At 49.2% G+C, this 21,061-nt stretch overlaps 1 protein-coding gene across 4 annotated transcripts in view; it reads right to left on the bottom strand.

Moving 5' to 3' along the window:
* Positions 1-15,568, bottom strand: part of LOC144107558 (uncharacterized) — a 167,135-nt gene extending 151,567 nt beyond the window's left edge. For 2 of the 4 annotated variants that reach the window (XM_077640626.1, XM_077640627.1), the window contains exon 1: positions 14,594-15,568. In XM_077640626.1, coding sequence (XP_077496752.1) covers positions 14,594-14,749 — 156 coding nt within the window. In that variant the 5' untranslated portion in view covers positions 14,750-15,568. Of the gene's footprint in view, positions 1-5,306; positions 5,478-14,593 lie in introns of those variants that run through there. The other 2 variants (XM_077640628.1, XM_077640629.1) reach the window with 2 other exon arrangements.
* Positions 15,569-21,061: the final 5,493 nt, after the last annotated feature.

Genomic DNA, 21,061 nt, shown 5'->3' with positions numbered 1-21,061 from the left:
GTTCAAGCTAGAACTGCTTTATATCAGGATTTATTTAAAATAACGAAAGTGAATTTACGTTTAGTATGCATAGAAGCATGTCAATTTTTTTCGTTAACTCGCGACGAGCGGCCGATTGACAGATGTCGAGGGATCCGATTTTCCAACTGATCCTAGATCATTGTTCACCGGACCAGAGTGTAATGGCAGTGTTGCGCGCTATCAAATTCGATTCCAACGCACTCGCCTTCAAATAACTTATAAAAAGTGATATTTTTTTTTTACAAAACTCAGAAGAAAAACAAAGTTCAACACAACGAAAAATAGTGAACAGGTGGAAAGCTGCAAAAGGATTGCAGGGTGGTAAGCGGCATGTGAGGTGTAACGTTTCGAAGCAGCAGTGCAAGAATATTTGTCAAAGTTAAAATTTCTGAAATTATTAAAGCTATCTGCGGAAAAGTTCACGTGACAGAGGTTTCGCGTTGGATTCTAGGAAGCTCCACACGTCCGCATTTCGTCAACATGCGTGTGGGCAGAACTGACATCGTATACGCTCTTGCCTGCACTGACGAGAACCTCCTACGCCAAAGTGATCCTAAGGACCACTGGAGCGATTCCCGCTTCCCGAAGGCCGACGACGATGCCTAGCATCTGCTTCCACCACCTCTTATCGGGCACCGAAGGTCGGGTCCAAATTTGTACTGACGAAATTTTAGGAAGTTAAGTTTTTGTGGACTCCCTAATGCGCCTTGAAAGACGATGCTGGCCAATGATTGCGTGTTGTCTGCATGGTTCTCAACAACAAGATACTGCAGCATGCTAATGAGATCCATGTTTAATGAAACACGGAAAAATACAAGGATGAACCTGCGCTAGAATAAGTGAACACGTTTTATTCCCTAGAATTATGCATTCTAGGGAATACGTCAGTGATGAAGTATTTCCCTACACTCTAAATAGAAAGCAGTAAAAAGAGAATAAGCTGTCGTCTAACGCAGTCTCTTTTATAGAAAGAAGAGCGATAGAGGACAGCTTATTCCTTTTTTACTCTCTTGTATGCGTAATCGTGTTTAGTATGTAGGAATATTAGTAATCAGTGGCAAGCGCCCTAGCCGGAGTATTATTGCGTATTACATGCTTGCGATGTTTAGGCTAGAAATAAAGCCTCGAAAGAAAAATACTTAGTACTCGTCACGTGACTGGCTGGTTAGTTTTGAACCAGCCTGATGTGTACCGCTCGCTGTCGCGCACGCCTTTTGTGCTGTTTTCTAACACAGTACGTAAGAACTTCATTTAAGTACTAAGCCTCTACCGCGTGGGTCTCACTGCACTGCACTGCACCCGCCTATAGCAAACACGGGAGCAAAAACGCGCAATCGGCGTTGTAGCGGATACGAGTGTGTTTGCGCGCGAAATTTTAGTGCAGCATTGTTGACACCTCATGTCCTTTTCAAGAAGCGCGCTTTTGAATATTAATAAAAAAAACTTTCCTCATCAATCTGGTTAGCTGTTAACCATCGTTCTAGGTATCAGTATATCAGAATTACATACTTTTGACAACTTGAACCACACTACCGACAAAATAACTGGCCTCCGCGTAGGCCCCATTTAGTTATGTGCAGCGGACAACGCAAGTCCCATTGCTGACTCTTTGCATGAAGCTGCACGCCTCAGGATGGACAATGCGCATCACGAATGTAGACTGGCGCAGTGATTGCAGAGTTGAGGTTGAGCAAAAACGCGTGCTCTTTGGTTGCCGCCAACACGTACAGTGTTCGCCATGTCGTGCACTTGCCATGTGCTTACTGAGTAGCCATCAACATGGTGTCGAGAAAGGCGCGATTTTGCAAACCTCGTGACCTGAATTCAAATCTGTTCTTTTGAGAAGTACCCACGGAAAACACATTCTACAACGAAGGGACACGAACAAAGGCAGGAAGGTTCCAGCGGAACGCCCCGAGTGACGAAATCACCGAACGGGAGTAAGGTACAGTATGCGCCAAGTTTTGCGGCCAAAAGCAGTCAAACGCTCCAGACCTCGAGCAGCAGAGGACGCACTTATGTTTGCCATAACATACCCAACAATTCTGGACAAAAACATTTTCGAGCAGGAAACCGTTTATGAAGGCAATTTTTTTTTAAATATAATGCAAGATTTCACTATAACAATCAATATATCTGCATGTCACCCGACGGCAGTCTAGGATTTTTTTTTGCTATTAACGTTCTTACTATCGTCAAAAGCGTTCCTCATTGGTTTTCTACGGCAATCTTAACTGTTCGAGGCGATCGACGGAAACACTTTAAGAAATATTATGCTATATACAGAATCATGGACTGTTACCTTCAATATTTCCATAATAGTGTCTTACAATTTTACAATTTTCAAAATTTTTATACGTGCATGCCTAACTTTGGTTCTATCAGGCGTATAATAATTTTTAGGCCGCTTTGGAGCTGCATTTTTGTGCTACAGCTTGATTGCATAACGAGAAGAGGAGTAACCGGCTTTGGATCAGTATGCCAATCTTTCCTGAACGCGCATTTGAAATATTTAAGGAGCGGACCCGTCCGGGTTACGAAAGGAAAATATGAAGTCGTGAGAGAGCGTTTCAATGCTTTGACAGGCCCATCATTCTTTGAATGCCTGTCTCCTTTTTTCTTCGCGAATGTAGCCTCCTGCCTTTTAGATTCAATTTCTGGCCGTAAATTTTGAATTAAATTTATTTTCAGAAGCCTTTCCGGTAAAGCTTCAGGAAGAAGGCTGCTTCTGAAATCTCGACTGCGCCTGGAGATTTTAATCTTAGCGGGAAAAAACACTCCGTAAGAACTGACAGGCCTGTCCTGGCAGCTATACGGGAAAAGAACGCTGTACAATGTGTACTAGAAAGTTAGCGGTCGTGCATGCTTGTCGATGAAACTGAATGGGATTGAGAAAAGCAAATCAAATTATTACGTCGATTTCGGTTTTCGTAATACGTCGAATGAAGGTACGTAACACGCCATTCAAGAAAAGAAGAACAAAAACATAGAAAAGAGTGCTCGCTATTCACGAGCGTATTTTCCTCCACACATTTTAGCGTAAACTCGACGATCGATTCAGCGATCAACGATTTTTTATGACTCCCCTCTCTCTGACGATGTTTCAGTAGAGTAGAACAAAAAAAATAACACACTGACACCACAAGCGCCACCTACAATCCTCGACCTCAAACGTTTCCCACATTTGAAAGTACTGCAACGCTGGCGCTTACTGGTGAAGCGCCTAAGGGGAGGCATCATCTCGCGACTTCGTGCTAATAAGCCAGTCACAAAGACAGCAAAAAGAAATATGAGGAATCAATGTGAGAAAAGATGCACTTCAGCAAGATAAGACCACACTGGAGAGCCTGCTTCTTTATACACTCAGGAAACGGCTGCCAGCGCTCATCACTTAGGACACCGTAACGCAGGCGATGCAACGGACTCTGGCACAGGAACAGGGGAAAAGGAACCGTTCCTACAATAAACCTGGATACGGACGCGCGCTCTTCAGTACCGACGCCTCATACAATAGAGCGACAAGGTTTCGGCAGCCAGGGGTAGGACTACACATCAAGATATAGCGAAACGATGCCATAGCTCAGCACTCTCCAAAGCAAGCGAGCGACTGAGTTGGAGACTAGGCAGGACATCTGTGTGTATCGGCGAACGAAACTAGTATATAGTCCGGCCATTCAGCAGCGAATAATATTGCCGGATATTGAATGTGTGAAGGAAATCATTGCACACAAGAAAAAGAAAAGTGGGGTGATATGTGCAGAACCACACAATTTAATATACAACGGTTTTTTTTAAGCGTGATTTTGGAAGGTGTGACTGTTTTATTGAGCGACTTCTTTTTAAACAGCGCTAGCTGATAAAGCTTACTTGAGAATGCGATACCTGTGATTATATGACAAGAACAACCGGTTTCCCGTTCTCATTCACTTTTTTTTGTTGAATGTCGCACGACAACAGAACAGCACACAACCGCAGAAGACAGTTCAACACAGACATTTCCCAGTTCGACCGCGGTGATTTCAATTCATTCACGAAAGTGTCAGAAACCGGTTCATGCCGAGTTCCCAACAAATCAAATGCGGGATCATGCAGTTGATAAAGATAATGAATGAACACAACGCAAAATATCCAACGACTGTGGAAGCGTTTCGGTCGCAGCATACTAGTTAGTTAACCAGGGCACATTTCCGTCGATAATTCGCTGTTCCGTTTCCGGTTTCTCACCGAGCTAATAAAGCAGAAGCGCCTCAGTCGCGTCGCGCAAATTAAGACGGCTTCGAACCTAAAACCTCGCCGTCGTTCCTACAGCAGTCGGCAGCGGGATCCGAACGCGCATCGATGGACGGGAAGCCTTTCGAGTTCCGACCGATCGACGCAGGCCAGCGCAGTTTCGCGAAGCGAGCTCTGTCTTGAAGAAAGCGCCCTCCAACACCACCGCCGTTCGGCAGGTTTCGTCCTCACTTTCAGTTAGGCCTTCGCAGTATTTTCCAAAGATTAAAAAAAAAGATATATAAAGTCGCATTGCGCATGAAGTTAGACAGCACGGATGTCGGTCGCGGTCTTTTTTCTAAACACTGAGGCGGTGGCTAAACCTCTGCAGGAGTCGGCGACACGGCTATAGTCCCGGGGGTGGAGGCTGCGGGCTCGAACACAAGGCTTTCCATCGCTGTTGACTCCAACTATTCGCTGCTAATCGGTTTCGGTAGCAAAGCTTTAGATCTAAAGTAGTGCCGAAGCGGCGTGGAATCCGGGTTTCGTGTACGGCGAGGCAGCACACGAAACCTACTCTCTCCTTCGACTCGGAGACGGCGCTGATGTGATACACACACGAGAGCCGCGCGCGCGCTATCTGCGTCGGCGTTTCTCCGTCCACGCTGCTTGCTTACTGAGTTTCTCGCAGACGGCACCGCCGAAAGGGAGCGAAAAATGCGTAACTCGACGTAACTAAACGAACGCCGGTTCGAGGAACACCGACCGAGTGTAAGCCGTAGTAGCAGTAGTAGGCGCTGCCACAGATACGAGACGAAACGACGGCAGAGCGGCTGTGCGTGCGTGCGTGCGTGAAGAGAGAGTGCGCGCGGCGGCGTCGCAGCGCCAGCCACGGAGTCGGCGGCGCGACCGCGAGTCGTCGCCGAGCTCGAACCTCCCGAGCGCAGGGCTGGGGAACGAGAAAAGCGCAACACTGGGCTCGCGATCTCGGCGCTCGCGCCCACGGCGCAGCGCTCGCGGGCCCCCGAGTCCCGGGCCGCGGGTTTCCCCGGGCCGCCGGCGACGGTAAAACTCACCTCTGGCCCCGGCGGCGAGCCCAAGTCAGGGCGGTCCTGGCTCGGAGCGCAGGCGGTCGGACGCCATCGCTGGCACGGGTCCCCCCCGCTCCTCACCCTGACAGCTCGGTCGCCATGGCAACGGCCGGCGCGCGCGAGGGAGCACACAAAAACTGCGCCGGCCCACCCAGTTCCTTCTCGCAAGCTCACGCGAGAACAGCTGTCGCCGCCGAGCGCGGCGCTGGCGGCGACGCCGATGACGCTAGCGGCGCTAGCGCCGCCGTGGAGTTCTTCGGGGCCCATCGTTCCTCTCCCGTTTTTTTAGCGACCCTTGTACGTTTTCTCCGTTTTCTTACATCAGCGTAAGAGGGCGTTGATCGGAACGCCAGACCCAGGGTTGCCCGATGAAGCTGCGGCACCCGTCAGTGAAGCCCGGGGTCTGTTCTGCGAGTCGTCTTCCCGTGTGCGTGGCTGTGTTCTTCCGGATTTCCAGGGAAATATTGCAAGTTGAGCGTGGAATACTGGCGTGAAACCACTCCCGCGAGTGATGCGAAGTCCTCGTCGAGCACCCTTGAGGTGATCTTTGCGTATCGTAACCACCAAGTGGAACATAAGGCTCGAACCACCAAAACGTGCGGCCAGCAAACGCAAGAGCGCGGTTGAAGTGCGCTTGGTGCCAACGCGTAGTGGAGTGAGTGAGAGGTGCCAGCCCCCGGACCATGTCTGAAATGCGAATTTTTGTTTTTATATTGCCTCGTTGTTTCCTGAATTGCCATACTTCCTCTTTGATGCAATACAATGTTGACTTTGTCCGTAGTAACACACAGGCACGCTGCAGCATTATTTGAGTTCACAGTTTAGCCGAGACAGGTTCCGGCAAGAAATTAACGTCACGAACATCTGCAACTAACATGCCGTAGTACTGCCTAGCAAAATTCCTGTTGTTTTTTTTGTTGCAAGGATTGAAAGCATTTATTTAGCCGTGTCACTTCTTCGTGCCGTCATAACAAGCCTTCTACCTTTCGTTTTCTGATTAGCTTTAGTTACACACTCATCGATACTATAGTTAGACTAAAGACACGACGATGAAAAATCGGCGCTGAAAGGAGACATAGTGAAGAGGGCGACACAGGACTGCCGTGAAATCTGAGTGTTGTTTGTCGGCCGTTTCTAGCAACCCGCTTCAATTTAAAACTTCAAACAACGCTAAAAATTAGCGGCACGTTAATGTGCGCTGAGCTTTTCCGCTTTTTTTCTGTTCGTTTCATAGTTTTGTCCCTTATAATACATATCACGTACACAGCCTGTCCTTTTGAAACCAGTTTCAAAGCAGAAGTTAGTCCATAATAAACCTCTCCAAGGATGGCGGCTCGCACGCTGGCAAGCAAAGGTTACACCCCAAGAACCTGGAAACCAGACTCAAGTTACAGCCTTTCTGCTCGCTTGACCATGAGCTGAAGAGAAATGGAAACATCTGGCACTGACAACATCTTATAGATTCTAGACAATATCGCGTATTTAATGAAATTAACTTTAAAAAAGTCTTTCCAAAACATTCTTTCAATTCATTGTAAAAAAAAAAAGGTCCTCCGCATTTATTGCAAAAACATCCTTCCAGAGAATCCTGTAAAGGGTGCACCTTGTTCAACCACCGCGTACTGCAGTGAAGCAAACGACAGCGCCACGTAGAAGAGAATCACTCGAAAGCAAAATGAAGCAACACGCACCAGGAAAGTGACAATGCATTATCGAATCCCGGCGCGCTGTGTCGCTTCGAGAAGCTCTCCCGTTAAAAGAAGGCACTGTGTACTCGGTATGAGTCATGTTTAGAACATCTCAGCGAACGGCAGTCGCAAAAACAAACAACCAAGACAGTGGGCGGGTGAGCCGACGCGCTGAAAACCCACCCACCGCAGCCGCTGACGTGATCAAAACACAGCGCGAAGAAGGGTCATTTTACGTGTCGTCAGACAGAATGGAAACGCGGCACTTGTCATTGTGACGTCGGCGCAGCTGCGGCGCTTGTCAACTGCAATGCAACCGAGCGGGCGCCGTCTGCGCTCGCCCATACGGCAGGAGGGAGGTGCTCATTTCAGACAGCGCTACTAGATGGCAGCACAAGTCAGCACCGCTAGCAGGAAACTGAATGCGGACACGCGGCGTGGAATATACATTTCCGCGTGACGCTTTCTCTAGCTGACGCGAAACAGCTGGGTGCACAAAGTTCACTTCCAGCTGTCCAGTGGAATAAGAATATGCGATAAAAGAAAAAAAACAAATAGAAACGAAAAACAGTGAACAAGCAAAATTTCACTTTATACGTTGAAACTAGCTTGAATTGCGAATTAAAAAAGCAGCAAAATATCGATGAAAGCCTCGTAACGCAGCCATTGATTTGAATAATCGTAGCTAAGCTATGTCGTAATGTAGGCATCGTACTACTTAAGGCTGTGGCATTGGCCGACAGTACACCGTTCGGATGCTTGCGAAGGCCGTTGTGGATTCTGTTTCCATTAAACTTACCACAGTTCTAGTTTTCACCAGGCTCCATCATTCTAACGGAATAAACAGCGTTTTGAAAGTACTAATTTTTTTTTCTCTCGCCTGCACATTCCGCTTGCTGATTCTGCTGAACAGCCTTTGAGGAGATAGATGCATGAAATTCTTCACCGAATAAATCACATCGGCAAGCTGAAAGTAACAGAAAAGACGTACTTGAGAAAAAAAAAATATTCCCAAGCACAAAATACATGCGCCGTTAACCGCCATTTCCGGGGAAGCAACACCAATATCAAAATAACTGCTGTTAAAAGTTTTTTGAGAGGTCGCTGTGTGGCGTGAACATGTTCAAGGAACTGACCAACGGGAAAGAAGTCGACAAAGAAAGGAACGGCGCAACGCCCACGTGAAGCCCGTATTGATGTCTCGAGGTCTGAAAGGCTCGAAGTAGAAACACTCGTGACGTCACAGGCGAGAAGGGAGCCTATTTGTAACTATGTGTTCGTGTCTACAGCGATGGTAGACAAAAATGGCGAGCGTCTGGCACGATCTTTCGCGTTGGATCAATGAACGAAGGGCATCCACCTCGGCGTAAAGGTACCGGAGACAATTTGGACGGATGTGCAGGAGCACCTCGAGGGAGAACTCCGTCTTGGAACATGTGGCAAAACGTGGAGGCTGGCGGCACCAGGTTGCATGCATGCTTTTACGTACAGTCGTGAGTAGTATAAGAGGGAACGAACTATTTGCACAGAACTGCGACTTTTTTGGTTTCTTATGCATTAACTTTGAGAATGACTTTTGATATTATACGCTAAGAGCAAAAATAGTTCCAGAACAGAAAAAAAAATGTGCTTGTCGCATATATTTATAGAGTAATGGACGAATTAATGCTACCGCAGCGGTGGCCTAGTGGTTTTAGCATCCGCCTCGCATGCGGGAGGTGCTGGGTTCGATCCCCAGTGCCGCCGGGTACCCACTGGTGATACAATGGGTACAAGCCTGGTGCTCTGTTTCGTAGGGTGAAATGCTTGGCAAATGGGTCTTTGATCCCACCTTATGAAATGAAAACTACATTGTACCATGGCGCTCTTTGGTCAAAGCTGCCCTTGCGCCATAAGACTTCATCCATCATCTTCATCATGAATTAATGATCAGACCTTGTTTCTTTTTATATTGCTCACGACTGTACTTCATCATTGTAAGGTTCCTATGCGGGTGAACTTTCGCGGCGCGTGCTGATCTAAGCATTTTAAATATCAAAAATAAAAATAAAAAGACATATGTAACTTTTTCCCAGCGTGCAAAGTTCACGTCAACTAACCTCGTGCACTTACCGGCGGCATGACTGTCTTACGTCATTGAGGTTGCATAGTACACTCGCAATAAATGCTACCTCACTCAATCGTTACGATGCCTAACGTGTCAAGATGCATGAACTTCAGCTTGCGGGTACCGCTAACTTGCTCTTGAAGTCGAAAACTTTGTAAAAGTGCAGAAAAAAATTTGATGGGCACTTAAGCTCCGCCTTTAAGGGTATGTCACGATCGATACCGTTAAGGGTCCCGTCAGCTACTCCACCTGATCTCAATGATTTATTACCCTACCACCTGCTGTACTAATACTACCAGATAATATGACACATCAATGTCACGTGACACAAGCACGATGTCCTTCGCGTACACTCACACTTCACCGACATGCGCTTTGCTACTGCCTTATTTAGTGCCTCTCTAATCACACAAATATTCATTAGCATACAGCCGTAAGCCACCACATTATGTGAACGATCATTCGACATGCATATAAAACCCCGCTTTAACCAAGCCGTATGAACGTGCCTGCGTGACCAAGGAGTGGCGTGTATGACTTGCAATCCAAGGGTGAGGGATTCAATCAGTAGTAGTAGTAGGAGGTTTATTAAAATAATAATAAAAAGGAAGAAGATTTTCGCTAGCCCCGGCGTCTGTCATCGACACTGAAGCACCTGAGCTGGGGCAGCGGAAATAAATGATAGCAGACTCCGGAATCATTTCGACCACCTGGGGATCTTTAACGTGTGCTGTGCGACGTCAGTGCGCGTTAAAGATCCCCAGGTGGTCGAAATTATTCTGGAGCCCTCCACTACGGCACCTCCTTCCTTTCTTCTTCCACACCCTCCTTTATCCCTTCCCTTACGGCGCGGTCCAGGTGTCGGCCGATATGTCAGACAGATACTGCGTCATTTCGTTTCCCCAAAAAACAATTTTCATTTTTTTCCCAACTCGCCGCGGTGGCACAGTGGTTAGGGCGCTTGACTACTGATCCGGAGTTCCCGGGTTCGAAACCGACCGCGGCGGCTGCGTTCTTATGGAGGCAAAACGCTAAGGCGCCGGTGTGCTGTTCGATGCCAGTGCACGTTAAAGATCCCAAGGTGGTCGAAGTTATTCCGGTGCCCTTCACTACAGCCCCTTTTTGTTCCTTTCTTCTTTCACTTCCTCTTTTATCCCTTCCCTTACGGCGCGGTTCAGGTGTCCAACGATATATGAGACAGATACTGCGCGATTTCCTTTCCCCAAAAACCAATTTAAAAAATTTCCCATCAAAATGCAGCCGCCGCGGTCGGATTGAACCCGGGTACACAGGCTCATATACGAGCACCTTAAACACTGAGCCACCGTGGCGGGCGAAAATGAAAATCCGTTTCTAAGGAAAGGAAATGGCGCAGTATCTGTCTCACATCTCGGCGGACACCTGAACCGCACCATAAGGTAAGGGATAAAAGAGGAAGTGAAAGAAGAAAGGAACAAAGAGGTGCTGTGGTGAAGGGCACCGGAATAATTTGGACCACCTGGGGATCGTTAACATTGCACAGCACACGGGTGCCTTTGCGTTTCGCCTCCATCGAAACGCGGCCGCCGCGGTCGGGTTCGAACCCGGGAACTCCGGATCAGTAGCCGAGCGCCGTAACCGATTGAGCCAGCCCAGCGGGTTATACTCGCTAATTCGAATTGAAATTTGAGCGCAGCTTGATTTTGCAATATATTGAGACAACAATCTGGAACGACGCTTGAGCTACCCTCAAGAGCACAATGCGAAGTATTGCCGCTTTGTCGGCGGCCGCGTTTCGATGGAGGCGAGAGAGCGAACCTGGTTAGAGAGCGAAAGCTGGGGTGTACCGGGCAAGAGAGAGAGAGAGAGAACTTTATTAGCCGCTTGAGGATTGTGAGTTACAGCAGGTGGGCGAGTGTGGCCCCCAGGTGGGGGCGACGTCTTGAGCCCTCGAGACGAGTGCGAGTTGTGGCTTCTTGTCTGGTCTTGCAAGAAGTTGGATTCAACCCTCCGCGGAGGGAGCTGACAGTAAAGTTTGTGGGGACGGGTTACCCTCGCATCCCCAGAGGATGTGTGCCTGAGTGGAAAACACTCCGTGGTCGCAATTAGAACAGACGGGGTCATATTCCCCGTCAGTGATGAGGTATAGTATAGAATGGCTGAGAATGGAATTGGTCTGCAGTCTGCGAAGCATGGTGGCTTGCGCTCTGTCGAGGTCGGGGTGGGGAGGCGGGTACACGCGTCTTGTCTCCTTGCAGAAGTTGGTGATTTCCGCATAGGACAGGGGGTCCTCGGCGAGAGCATCCGGGTTCGAGGGGCCGGCTGCCCGGTTGGTTAGGCCTCGGGCAAAACGGTCGACCCCTTATTTTCCAGAGTTCCCCGCGTGCGCAGGTACCCGCACTAAGCTTACAATGCGGTCGAGAGAACAGCCTAGGAAGATGTGTGCGGCAGGTAGACAAATTGAGTTCGCCGAGAAATTTTGAATTGCTCATTTATAGTCACTAAGAATCGTGCGTGTGCAGGGATCTGCGATGGCCAGAGCGATCGCGAAATAATTTCTACCACCTGGGGATCTTTAACGTGCACTGACATCGCACAGCACACGGGCGCCTTAGCGTTTTTCCTCCATAAAAACGCAGCCGCCGCGGTCGGGTTCGAACCCGGGAACTCCGGATCAGTAGCTGAGGGCGAGGGGCTGCTTGTTCTGCTATCGGCAACACTTCTTTCCCGCATAATCGTAAAAGTGCAGGGTACTTTTTTTCCTCTTTCGTTTCCGCGGCCATGTACCCACACGTCGAGCAAGAATGCCACGCTGTATGTCCCGTTGGGTTTGTCGACGCATGAGTTCTGTTGAGACTATATCGTGCACCGAACGCATGGGTAAGACGTGCATCTTTTTGAGGCCACCAAGAGGTCATGCTTCATTTCCACGTCCTCTCTTTGGGGCGACAACGAATCGCCGGTTACGAAGTGTCGCCAGTTCGCGGACCGTCACGATGGCTGAAAGAGGCGGTCTCAAAAACGCTGAGGAGGGAAGAAAAAAAGACAAAATGAGGAGAGCTAGAGAGAGGGCAAGGATGGGGGCGAGCGGGAAAGAGAAGGAATAAACGAACCGACGGGGAAGTCCGACCCATTCGAACTAAGCCCAAGGGTTAAAGCTGCGAGGACGGCGTATAGTTGCGGAAAGCAGGGCGGGAGGTGTGGCTCGGGGACCGACTTGACAGGTATCGTTCAGCAGGTGGCTTATATTCACCGCGTCCGCCACCGGGACGGTCGATAACGCGGCCAGTGGACCGCGCGGGGCTTCTCATCACTTCCTCTCCCTCCCCAACCCTCCTTCCTCCCCAAAAAGGGGGAGATGGGCGGCGGCGGTTAAGCGCCAATCGCCACGGCGCGGCGGCTCTCCGGGATCGGCCGACCGTGTCGGCGGATCACGCGGTCCTTTCGCCGCCAGTGGTCCTGCTAAACGAGCACCCGTATCGTCTCCGCCCCTCCCCCTTTTTCAATCACCCCTGCGTCCTTCCTCGTCGGGCCCGTGGTGCCATCTAGCGATTGGTAGACCGGACGTGCGCCGCTCGATGTGTCGCCATACTCTGTCGGCAGGAAATGCGATTCCGGAAGTGGTTCAGTTTCTTACGAAGTAAGAAAAGATCTCTTTGAAAGGAAGAAGAGCATTGAGAAATGTGATTGTTTTTCAACGAGGGACGCGTTATAAGGCTCGCACTCTCAATCTTCGCGGAAAATTTCGCATCCGCACTGAAGGAATATGACCTCGATAAAAGTGAAAACCACCCAAGCGTGCATTCGGGTATGCAAGCGTACACTGCATACACAAGGAAAAAATCGGTGAATGATAATAATAATTGGTTTTGGGGGAAAGGAATCGGCGCAGTATCTCTCACATGTATCGTTGGACACCTGAATCGCGCCGTAATAGAAGGGATAAAGGAGGGAGTGAAAGAAGAAAGGAAGGAAGAGGTGCCGTAGTGGAGGGCTCCGGAATAATTTCGACCGCCTGGGGATCTTTAACGTGCACTGACATCGCACAGCACACGGGCGCCTTAGCGTTTTGCCTCCACAAAAACGCAGCCACCGCGGTCGGGTTCGAACCCGGGTACTCCGGATCAGTAGCCGAAAATCGGTGCAAGATTCATAACAGTGATATATTTGGCGGTGTAACAGAGTACAACGAAGCATTTATAAAAGCCGTTGCTTCGTAATAGCGTTAGCATTCAAAGGCGCTCTCTGCACCCTTGAAGGCGGTGCAGGCATTAAGGCACCGTGTATGGACGCTGTCTTCGTGGTGCCAAGGAGTTGCTTTTTTTCTCATTGTTTTGTCAGCCCTGCTAGTCTTGAAAACAGCGCATGTCCAAAAGAAGGGCAACATAAAAGCCAGTGGCAGCCAGCGGAGCCATAATGAACAACAGTAATGGGATCCCATGATAGTGGGCGTGCTTTCTCGAGGATTCTCGCTCGCGAGACTACTGCGAAGGCTTGAACCATGGTGCACAAGTTTGAGTGATGCAGAGACTGGACAGAACACCAGCGATACCCACCTCCTTTCCACCTGCTTCGCATCTTCTCCATAAGCATTTCGGACGCTGTTTACAATGAAAGCCGGCACGCTGCCCATGGTATCGCGGCGATGTCATATGGGAAACCAAACGTCACGTGGTTGCCAGCGTCACCATCAACTGGGACGTCACTGGCCCACGGCTACTGTGGACCCGAGAGAACAATTTTACGCATATAAATATGTGTGAAGCACCTGAAAAGATGTTCGCAAAGGTGATCTCTAAAAGCGCTCTCTAAGGATACGAAAAGAGCCCTTTGAGAGAGCGCTTTAGAGCGCACCTCTGAAGGTGGCTCGCGCGTCACCATTCATAGAACGTGATTAAAAGTGTATAATAGACCTAACACTTGTTTTCACCAGTCAAATTAGCTCCAGGATGCCATGGGTAGACGTCGTACAGTTCACAGCCCGCCGACGGAGAAACGCGATCATAAGCGGCAATGTGTCCGTTGACTTTGCAGAACAAAAAAAAAAGATCCATAAGGCATTCGGGGAAATCATAAAGTGCATGACATAACAGAATTATAATTGAATTAAGAGGCTTGCCATGTAATCCAGCTATCATGCACTGAGCTCTACGCTAGTTCCAGATTTTAAAAGAGGTTTATCATAGCTCTTATGTATTTTCGTAAAATCCCCTGCCACTGCTGGACCAGGTGGGTCCACTGCTCGTGCGAAGCCGGCAGTCCGCTATACGTCCACACTAGTATACTTTTCCATTATGCTAAAACTCTCTAATGTTGAGTTTTAGCATCGTCACGGCAGCCGCCAAAGCGCATGCGTGTTTCCAGTTGCAGTTCGATATTTGAATTAAATCCCCTGGCACGATATTTTAATCCAATACTCGCGCCTCGCGACCCTATATATGACCCGTAAGGACCATTCAAACTTCACAAGAGTTCGCCAGAAGAAACAGCATACTCACCGATCTGCACCATCCTGGAGCCGATGTGGGCCTACCGCCAGGGGTGTCGTCGTCCAGGATAGCGCTGCAAGCCTTGTCACGGTTGTAGCTCGTGCAGTTGCGCGGCAGCACACCCAGGAAGGGCCGTGGTCGCAGGCGATGCTCGCAGGCCAACATGGCTGCCACGTCGGTGACCAGTCTGAAAGCACCACACACAAAGGCACCGCTCGAGCGACGCAGGGACAGTCGCCGCAACCCTGGCCTCTCCCCCGAAGCCGACCCCTGAGCCGCAGCCGAGAGACCCGCACTGAGAACCGAGTGCACGGGTCGGCGGCAAGACAGGGTCCTCTGGCACTCCCTCTCGCCTTGGACTTCGCGTCGCGACCCAGATTCTCCAGGCTTTGCTGCCGGTGGGTTCTGCTCGGAATGAGATCTTGCGTCCTCAGCCGGTTGAGATGTTTCCTCTTCAGCACCACTTGAACTACAACGGGACGACGTTCTTGAAAGTTTGCGGGACCGCTTCTTCCGCCGTCGATGCGCCAGGGACGTTCGATCCGCGGCGGCTGGACCCGCGACCGCACAGTGTGAACTTCCTCCTACTGTACCACCAGTCGCTCCAGGCTCCTCGAGTCCAACGGTCGCTGAATGTGCTCTAGATCGTCGCCTTACCTCCTGACACTCACTCGCCCTTTCCTGTGTAGGCGCAGTCGCTCTTGGCTGCTGCCCTGTTTTTTGTTCTAGGTTGACGTCTTCTGTGGCGTCGGGTGCATCGAGCGCTTTTAGACTTAGGCGCTTCGAACCACGGCGACACTGCGATTTCCGGCGTTGCTTCTTCTGCCCTTTACAGGGCACCTTGTTGAGTGGACAAGCAGGGGAGAGTGGATGCGATGTCGAGTCGCGCAGTTTGTCGCCGTGGTGTCCAAAGTCTCTGGTATGCTGAATAGGCTCCAGGGTAAGACACGACGACAAACGACTACAGGACTGAGATCTAAGAGTTTTCTAGGCAGTAACGCCCTATTCTTGGGCTTTTTCTCGTTCTTACTGAGGTTTTCTTACATGTACAACCGTTAATGTGTGGAGTTTGTTCAGAAAAGCACGTTAACGGCTCAGAAGAAAAGAGCTCGAGCCATCGGAGCAGCTTAGCTGTCGTCAGACAAGCACAGAACGGAATTTTGGTCCTCCCTAAACGATAACGTTCTTATGCGACGGCTAACAATACTGCAGTACACGCCACAAACTTACTGCAATGCGCGAAGCTCAAGGATGCACTAAAGTTGTGTAAATATAAGTTCACAGTCGCCTTTTTATGAAGGGGCACTTGCTTGAGGCGCGAGTTCCCAGGCAAAACTAGCGGCTAAAGGAAAAAGTTTAAAACACCTAACTAACCCAACAAAGTTTCACGAGGTTCACGCCAAAGAATGCGTTTAAAGGTAGCCATTCGCTGCCAGCTTTCTGGTGTTGACCTTGGGTTTCAAAAGTGAAAACTAGCCTTACAGACATGTGTCAGGAAAACTGATCTGCCAGCATCATCTCCACGCAGGCACCTATTTTAAAGAACGTGTAACAGATGGCAGCAGAAGTAAGAATTCTACGCACCAAAAGCAGTCTAGGGAAAATAATCAATGCGTACTTCGAGGAAGATTGTGAACGTGTTTCTAACGTTAAACCTGCCTCACATTTGTTGTTCTGGTAACTGAACAGCCCATAACGTTAAACGTAGTCACGACATAGAGATCCTCGAAACCAAAAGCAATATGCTATTAAAAATGAGCAACCATTACAGCAGATCCAAACGAATGTCTCTTCAGGAGACCAATATATCAATATAAGACTCGAAGGCCTAGCGAACAAAGCGATAAAAGCTAGGTTCCATAAAGAACTGTAGTACGGCCATCGAACGGCTTGTTTTCCACACAGGCTTGATTGAGTCTTTCAACACGGTCCCCTTGGAGCCGGCAGAGTTCATACACCGAAGGAAAGTATAGAAACTCCCTCACGTGCAAAGTCGTGGCAGATGCTGTCCCCAGATATCACATGACACACATTCGGCACATGGGATGCTTTCCTGGCAAGCGATGCCAATTGCGAGACGCCGAAGAGGAGCTCGCGCCGGAGGTGCCCGAGTCGAAGGCCTCGCCATACCAGGAACGCGCCACCAGAGGACCTCCGCACGCGCAAGTCGTATCTTCCGAGGAAGGCGTCCCGGAGGAAACGGAAACCATTGCCGCCAACGACGGTGCCGACGACCAGCTCCCTCGCGCAAGGCAGATAAACTGCTGCGTGACGTCATTGGAGAGGATATATACGCCCCGCGCACGGAACGGATGTGCTCCGTCCTTCCCTCTTTGCCCCAGATGGCTGCGAGCGCTCGTGTGTCGAGTTTCATAACAACCCACGGCAAGGGTCAACTCCGCGCGATATAGGGTTATGCCCCCTCAGCGAAGCCCAGTCCTTCCGATTACTTCCTACACGTATCGCGTCGCGACTTCTGTCCCTCGCTGATATCTGCAAACGACCGCGGAGCATATGCTTCGCTCTGCGGAAGCTGATAACGAGCAAATTAGGGGTGCCGGCAGAAAGTGCAAGTTCACTTGCAAGTTTCAGCTGCTCGATGTATATATCTTCGAAAACTCTTCCGCTTCCTTTCATAAATTAGTGAGCAGTAGGTTATCCCTGGAGTGCTCTACTTGGGCTCAGAAAGCCTCATCGATAGGGTCCTGGACCTGGTCTCTACTACAGGGCTTGCTGCCGATCTGAATTCAGTACGATGGGGACAATGGCTTCGGCGCTGAAGGCAAACGTACTAAAGAGGACAGCTTTGAGAAAGAAGTAGAGGGGGAGAAGTCCAGCTTGCTTGGACATCTCTTTTAATTGTGAGGCAACTGTGGAAATACTGCTGTGAACATATACTTATGAGAATCGCCTAACCTTCCATTGCATAGCTTACTCTTGCTTTCAAAGTTTGTCCTCCGCTCGCACTGTGCACATAGTAAAGACTGGTATAGAAAAAAAATGGGGGGGGGGGGGGGGGGTCTTCGACAATAGTAGTGAGGTAACTGGGAAATATTGTAAAATATACTGTTATGAGCATATTAATAGGAATGGTCTAATCTTCTGTTGCGTAGCAAAGTCTAGGTTTTAAAGTTAAATTTGTTCTGCACTTTCGTCGACTAGTTAAGATTACCTAAAAGCCAAACGTGGTTCCGAGAAGGGTTCTGCGAATATACTTATTGATATGCTGCATCCTTACGATTGATTGATTGATTGATTGATTGATTGATTGATTGATTGATTGAATGATTGATTGATTGACTGACTGACTGACTGACTGACTGGTTGATTGATTGAAAACTTTATTGAATACATGGAAATTCTGGGATTCGTGGGTGTTCCGATATGCGAAAAAAAATGCGCTCATAAACAACTCCCCGCTGAACAAAAGATGTGCTTGTCCAAAATTTATGGGGGAACCCAAAATAAATTATGCATAATTGCAGAGTAAAATGCTGTGAAAGCACCGATGCGCTCCACAATTGCTTCAAATCCTTACTGCATGATTACATTCCATGGGGGTTTTCAATGGAGCTTTAGCTACTGCTTTGTAAATGTTCGCTAGGCTTCACTGTGGCAGTCTGCTGAGAGTGACAAAAGATTTTGTCAACAGGTTGCGTAACCGTACGCATTCCTAAAAACCACTTCACGTTGCAAAGTTTTTTTTTACATATCGCGCCGGAATCAACATTAAAAGGGTTAAGACACAAAGCTTTTAGGCGTTCTTTTTCTTTTTTGCCTTAAAAGGGGCCTGCGGGCCTAGCGATAATAAAAATGAGCTCAAAACACCAGTGCGCGACGTTAATAATTACTTACAAACGATTTTGCACCAGCGGTTTCGTGTCCCGGTCGGTGCCAGCGCTGAAGTGCACCTTGACGTCACGGTCGAGTGGCCAATCTGAACTACCACATTCGTGATGATGTCGGCGTCGCCGGCAAGCACTGGTTGTTCCCGTGGACAACCACTCGTTTTGGTGACGTCATAATAATTAACGAAAGTACACCCTGACGTCACTCAAGGCGCGTGGAAATGTCGCGAGGCCCCTCGGAAAACATTCAAAACCATATTAAATTATGTTCCACTGCATGCGTGCGACTGAAACTTGCTAGAAGGCATCTCCTTACGCGCATGAAGCACATTTGTTTGCTTTCTAAATTTTGCATCTGTGCCTTTTTTAAAAAAAACAGCTGTTTATTAGATCGAATATAGTTGAGTTGAGGTGTTGAATGTTACAGGTGGGGTTAGCCTTGCTTTATCTGCCGGCAATTGCTCCACAATAGCGTCCCTTCTATATTAACAATGTCCTAGAGCCTGTCGCATCTACCCCGCTATGCGCACAGCCTCTTATAATAGCACACATTCTCTCTCGCAGTCACCATCTATGCACACAATCAATAGATCGAATATACTTCACTTGCAGTATTAAATGCTTCCTTCCTCCAATTACGTATATTCTTAGCAAGGCCCGGGACGTGGAGCAACGAACGTTGATAGTAATACGAATGCATGAAACACTACAAGATTCTACTTCTGAAAAGGTTGACAAGTGGTGATACCGAGGCCGCCTTGAAAACTTTGAATAACACGATCTGCCGGGCTAGTTGGTTGCTATCCATACGTATCGTATATGACTGTCATATGACGATCCTAGCCGCCGCGGTGCTTCAGTGGTTATGGCGCTCGGCTGCTGACCCGAAAGACTCGGGCTCGATCCCGGCCGCGGCGGTCGAATTTCGATGGAGGCGAAATTCTAGAGGCCCGTGTACTGTGCGATGTCAGTGCGCGTTAAAGAACCCCAGGTGGTCGAAATTTCCACTATGGCATCTCTCATAGCCTGAGTCGCTTTGGGACGTTAAACCCCCATAAACCTAAAGGTTTTGGGAAACAGCTGTATATTGCATCGAATATACTAGCACTTGCGGTATTAAGTTTCCCTCCTCCAATATTTGTTCTTAGCAAGGCCCCGGGATGTGTAGGAACGAAGTTGTGAGGAATACGAATGTATGAAACATGACCGCAAGACGTCAAGGATTGTACTGCTGAAAAGATTGACAAGTGGTAATACCGAGGCTGCCTTGGAGTGCCAGGTGAAAGGACCCTTCCCTCTATGGTCGGGGATAGCCCCCCCCCCCCCTCTCTCTCTGCATTGTCGCGCTTCTCCCTTCATTGCACGCTAGCAGGGTCATGAGAATTGGCCGACGCCATTGGCTGGAAGGGGTTCTTTGACGGAGAAAAGCCGCTTAGTTCTTGAGTTGTATCCGACTATAGAACACTAAGCACTGCTAGACCAGTATGAGGAACTTATATATAAACGGGAAACAAAAATGCAAATGTGATATCAAGGCCTGTATAAATAACTAATCCTCACTTCCCAATATGTGCACTTCGCTCTTCACGAAGGACGCTAAAATAAGAGGGCTTCAGGTCATATTCGATAAGGTATAGTTTCAAAATAAACATCGGATGTAAATAAGCACCGATTAAGCGTCGAACCTCTTAAAGGGGCTGTTGGAGATGTGGGTTCATGGTCGCAGTTAGCTTGCTGCTGCTTGACGGAATCGCGGTCAAGTCGACGCCCGTTCCCACCACCAGGACAGGAGCGCCATCGAGTGGAAGACTTGGGTGATGGGCGAAATATTACGAGTAGGCTTATTTACGTTATTTTACATCGTCAAGAGCAAACAGGAGAGTTCCTCGACCATACTAAATGCGGAGTTATATAGGGCTCTCATTCCCTAGGTAGAGGAACGCCTCGCGTAGGAGGGATTGGCCTAAACGTTCACTTTGACGCACAATCTCACACTTTCCCTCACTTGTTGACACGCCCCCGTCTCGTGTTTGAGCTTGAGAGCGAGGGGAACGTCGACGAGGTCACGTAGGCGGCGATAGATCAGGTGGGTCCATGGCCAGCTGGTTGTCGACTCGTGTAGCCGAAAACTGTGCTTCCAGTATCCAACTCGTGAGGCAGGCAGGCTGGAGGTAGACACCGGAAACAAGACCTTTGTCTCCAGACATGGCCGCGATCATTGGGGAAGATAATGGTGGTGGTGGTGGTTGTTGCTGTGAGGGGGGTGGGGGGGAGGGGGATACTGGTCCCGACGTATGTTGGCCCTGTGGGCATCACTCTTGGTGACCAGGGGAGGGGGGGGGGGAGAGAAGATAATGACCGCCTGCTCTCTGGGGTGGCTCTCGGCTCGTGAGGGGACATCGGGAATTTGGCGCTTTTGTGTCCAAACTTTAACCCGGTCGAGGCCACACTCCGTCGAAGCAAAGCATGCTGATTGAAGCCACATGACAGCTGGACCCTCTCCCGCTGGTCCACCAAGGCAGTCCTTGAACCAATCGTCGTTGAGTAATCAGACAAGATTCGCAGCATAAATAAAACGCACACAGAAGACCAGGAACAAACAAGGCGGGACTGTGCTGCACGCGAAAAC

The sequence above is a fragment of the Amblyomma americanum genome, chromosome 10 (assembly GCF_052857255.1).
Source record: "Amblyomma americanum isolate KBUSLIRL-KWMA chromosome 10, ASM5285725v1, whole genome shotgun sequence".
In the NCBI taxonomy this organism is placed as follows: Eukaryota; Metazoa; Arthropoda; class Arachnida; order Ixodida; family Ixodidae; genus Amblyomma; species Amblyomma americanum.
This window is presented reverse-complemented; position numbering and strand designations above follow the sequence as displayed.